The 4553-nt window shown below is 42.3% G+C and overlaps 1 protein-coding gene across 1 annotated transcript; it reads right to left on the bottom strand.

Annotated features, from left to right (window-relative positions):
* Positions 1 to 618: 618 nt before the first annotated feature.
* Positions 619 to 1391, bottom strand: LOC123608607 (cancer-related nucleoside-triphosphatase-like). Its single transcript, XM_045498762.1, has one exon. It carries the CDS (start codon positions 1225 to 1227, stop codon positions 664 to 666), a length of 564 nt encoding a protein of 187 aa, XP_045354718.1. The 5' UTR covers positions 1228 to 1391; the 3' UTR covers positions 619 to 663.
* Between the last annotated feature and the right edge of the window lie 3162 nt (positions 1392 to 4553).

Below are 4553 nucleotides of genomic sequence, written 5' to 3'. Positions count from 1 at the left end.
TGCGCCACCCAGGCGCCCCCAAAACTCTCCTTTTAAGAACACAGGTGGAATGAAGGTCTTTTCTGGGAGGAAAATAAGAGTTTACCCTCATGAATGGAATATTTATTTATTTACAACCACCACATTTATTTTTATTAAGCAGTAAGCAAACAAATACACAATGAGATGGGTGGGGAGGACCTAAACCGGCTTTTATTCTGAACTATTTTTAAAAACCAACTAACTGGTATCCCTTTAAGCTGCAGCTGCACCTGGAGGTATTTAATTTTCATGACATGCAAGGCGAATTAGGTGGGGACCACTCTTCTCTTCCTTCCCCAGAACACATTTATAAACTTCAATGGCGGTGAGTTCCATCTAATACTCTGAAAGCCATTTCTCATTTCATAACTTACCAAAATCATATGCACAACTGCAAGAGGAAATAAACAACCCCCTCAGCATAAATAAGCCACAGTAGAGTGTTAATCTTGGAGCGTCAATCGAGTATTAAGGCCAAGTGATCTTTTAAACATTTTATGGAGGACAGCTGTCAGGCTTTCTCTGGAAAAGCCCACAAGGCTTCCTAAGCCCCAACGCCTACATCTTTGGAGGGGCACTGATGAGGTTACGCGTGAACCCGCACATCTCTTCAAGTGCACAAGGCAGGGCCGCAAACCGTCTTCACTTCCTGCCACTCTGCACACACGTCACAGTATCTGGTGAAAGGTGGTTTCTGTTTTCCTTGGTGACGCTGAACACCCGAACATCGTACCTGTTTCTCAGCTCTTCCACGAAGGCCAGCGGCTTTCCTTTAGTTGTGGGATTGTGCCCAGAACTACACACTCCTGGGGTGGACAACGTCTGACGAACAGCCTGGACGAAAGGCTGACTGAGCAGCTCTACTTTCCCAGTCTCATCCATGACACACACCCTCTGCCCTGGGCCTCTGCTGGGACCCGCGTTCCTCAAGACCGGAAGTGGCGACTGCTCCGAGGGAGTCAGATACACCACGTACTGCCGAGCTCTGCACTGGCGTTTTCCAGGCAGAGGCTCTGACCCAATTCTAGACCAAACTTCCTGCGCGCAGGATGATGTGACAACGTTGAATCCTATTTCCTCCTTGTCTGACTTTTGCGTAAATCCATTGACAGGCACACCAGAGGATTTTAAAATCTTACTGGCTTTCTGGACCAACGCTGTTTTTCCAACTCCTGGGGGCCCCGTGAGGAATACATGCCGGGCCATACCTAGGTGGGTCGGGGTCAGGGCCGTGGTAAGGGTCCCTGAATGGAACTTTTAAAGGACATACTTTAGGAAAAAGAAAAATGTCCCCAAGCTGGAGGTTCCAGGGAGAATGGCAGACATATCTAATTTTACATTTAAAGCCACATTGGAGTCCAGTAAAGAGATTAAAAAAAAAAAGACATTAAACCTGAGAAATAGGCTGTCAGCACAGAGCCTGATGCGGGGCTTGAACTCCCAAACTGTGAGATCATGACCTGAGCTGAAGTCGGATGCTCAACTGACTGAGCCACTTAGGGGCCTCATCTTCCTCCCGTTTGACGCTTGAGACCCCTACCCCTTTCTCCTTAGCTCAAGATGGCATATAAGCTTCCATTGCCTGTCTTTGGGTTTCATGTCTTTGGGGATTTCATACATATGAAATTCGTTTTTCTCCTGTTAATCTGTCTTATGTCACTTTAGTGACTAGAAAGAAACTAGAAGGTAAGGGAAAAGTTTTTGGTCCTTACAGTCCCTCACTCTTAGTCATGACCTAAGTGGTAAGTTAATGTACAAATTTAAAGATAATGGTAATTCATAAATAAGAAACATAAATGGATATGTTTAATTTGTAATTATTATAGGAGGATAAATATCTGGGTATTATTTCTTCGATTAAGTATAGATAATGGCTATCAAATATAAGTATGCACGTTTTCTCTATATAGAGAAGGGTGGATTTAGTAAACTGTGACTAGACCAAAGGAATGTGAAAAAGTTGTAAGTATACCAAGAATAGGAAGAATGAGCAATAATGATGATCACATGCAAAAGAACAAAACAGAGAGATGGTCCAATGGTGCCTCACAATAATAATGGATTAAATGTTCTAAGAAAACAGCTACCATGTAAATGCGATAGAGAAGTTGTGAACTATTCATAGACCAGGTTGGGGCACCCGGGTGGCTCAGTCAGTTGGGCATCCGACTCTTCGTTTCAACTCAGGTCATGATCTCACAGTTCATGGGTTCAAGCCCTGAACTGGGCTCTGCAATACCAGTGTAGAGCCTGCTTGGGATTCTCTTTCTCCCTCTCTCCATCCCTCCCCCTCTTTCACTTGTTCTCTCTCAAAATAAATAAAAGTTAAACAAAAATAGACCAGGTCAATACATGACAAAGACAACAGAATGACAAAAACACTTATCAAGCAAAGCCTGTATCATTTAAGGAGAGAAACAAGAAACCTGAAGTCCCAAGGCTATAGCAGGTGAATATGGACTATAAAAAGGGGCCCAGGCAGCTCTGGCAGGAAGCTGCTTTCTCTGCATCTCTCAGGTACTCCCAGGAGTGAGGTAGAGGAGGGTGAGGGGGGAGGGGAAGTGAGGGGAGTCTGAGAGAGAGGGTGGGCTTGCACCTGTAAATGGAGCCCTACCACTCCTAGAGTCAGTGGGGGCAGAACCCTGAGGTCACTGACAAAGACCACATGGCAGAGCAGAAAGAACACCCCCTGTGGCAGGGGGCCAGTCTTTGAGATCCACAGATGTCTGAGGTTCCAAAGCACCTGAATGCTGCCCTAGTCTACCTCAAATTTGAATTCCTAAGAGTGTATATGATTGTGACCAAGCTGAAAGATATGTAAGTTTATAAACAAACTTTCCACATTTCTGCCTGGGAAGGTCTTCAAGGCCTTACCCTTGCAAATTGTAGCCCATTGCTGAGGCCCTGAGGTAAAGCCAGACCTCTCTCTCCTAGGGTCTTGTGACATGACCTAGAGCCAGAGGAGCTTTCCTGGAACCTCCAATTTACTCACCCTGTGCCTTTGGGCTAGTGGCTGACCCTGGCTACTTCCTACAGGGCTGCCTGGGTGGGCCCTAAGTACCTACTGCAAGAGACATTTTTAAACCCAGCCAGAAGCTTCCTCAATTCTGTAGGCTGAATCTGGAGTACCATGTTACCACTAAGGGAAATGGGGAAAAACAATAATTTTTCCTGATTACATTATTATGAAACTTAAGGACTTTTGATGTTGTATAGCATATACAGGGATTCATACATGGTCAAATGGTCACATTGTACACCTGGTTTTTATTAACACCACTATTTGCATTAACTAGAGCTGACTGGTTAGTAAATGAAGACAATCACTGTAACTAAGTTAATAATCCAGTGTTTAAATATTTGCCTAGGGCCTCAGGGGTAAAAGAAAATTGAATCATCCCTAATGCCATAAGGAGTTTATAGTGTAGTGTGAAAATGTATCAACATGAAAAGTGATAAAGAGGCAGGACAACCCATTATTTGATGTTCTCACCCTGCTCTTTCCACATCTGTAAAATGGGTATAATCATATCTATTTTCATAGGATTATTATGAAGATCCAGTCAAATAATGTATATAAAGCACTAAACAGAACCTGACCTACCTACACCAAATGCTCCGTAAATGGTATTCTTGGGATCTGATCCAGAGGTAATTGGTCAGTGAACCCAGGATATGCAAATTCAGGCTAAGATGGAATCCTTTTCCTTTTATTTATGATAATACTGAGAAAGTAAAGTAACTAATAAAATGATTTAATCCAGGAAATCTATCCTATTTGGAATTACAGGAATAATGAACACTTAAAGATGCTTTTGTTCTAGTCATAATAAATTCTGTACTAATGTGTTTTGCTTTTTAAGCTATTAAAAAAGACATGACAAAGAAAAATAGGCTTCTTTTTCACTAAAAGCCAAGAAGAATGGAATAAGTTTGTCATCAATGTTTCAACACTTAAGAACTGATTTATAAATCTTGTTTAATATCAATGAAACATTTTATTTTTTACATTAGCATCAATGAAAGAATAAACAGTAATGTTCTTCCCAATCTACAAAAGTGCCCTGGAACATTAAAGATTCTAGCCACACTCACCTAATACAAAACACTATGGAAAGTTAGAATCAGCCATTTGTAATTCTTACTTTTCCCATCTTGGAGCAAGCAAACCAAGATTGCTTTCCTTGACAATACTAATGTATATCTATGTATGTATCTATAAATGTTTTTTTAAGTTTTTTTTTTTTTTTAAATTATAACATGTTTGAACCTTTAAACAAGCATCTATACAGGAGAAAGGTGGGTAGAGCACTGACACTAGTTTCCCCTTAGTCACAGGAGCAAAGGCAGAGTTAGACTGTGCCTCTGAGGGTAAGTCTCCTGACTCAGACCACCCTCCCCTGCACTAAGGTCCTGATCACAAAGATCACACTGTTTTGGTAACAGGTTCCTGGACAGTCTCCGAACCTATTTCCAGTGACTGCATGGCTTCATCCAGGCTGGTCATCACTGCAGTGGAGAGGGAAGCACTG

The sequence above is a fragment of the Leopardus geoffroyi genome, chromosome B2 (assembly GCF_018350155.1).
Source record: "Leopardus geoffroyi isolate Oge1 chromosome B2, O.geoffroyi_Oge1_pat1.0, whole genome shotgun sequence".
Classification (NCBI taxonomy): domain Eukaryota; kingdom Metazoa; phylum Chordata; class Mammalia; order Carnivora; family Felidae; genus Leopardus; species Leopardus geoffroyi.
The sequence above is the reverse complement of the archived record's forward strand: the minus strand, read 5'-3'. Positions and strand labels throughout refer to the sequence as shown.

Bases quoted from the DNA above. Each gene is read 5' to 3' on its own strand.
- LOC123608607 (XM_045498762.1), bottom strand. From the start codon at position 1,227: ATGGCCCGGCATGTATTCCTCACGGGGCCCCCAGGAGTTGGAAAAACA.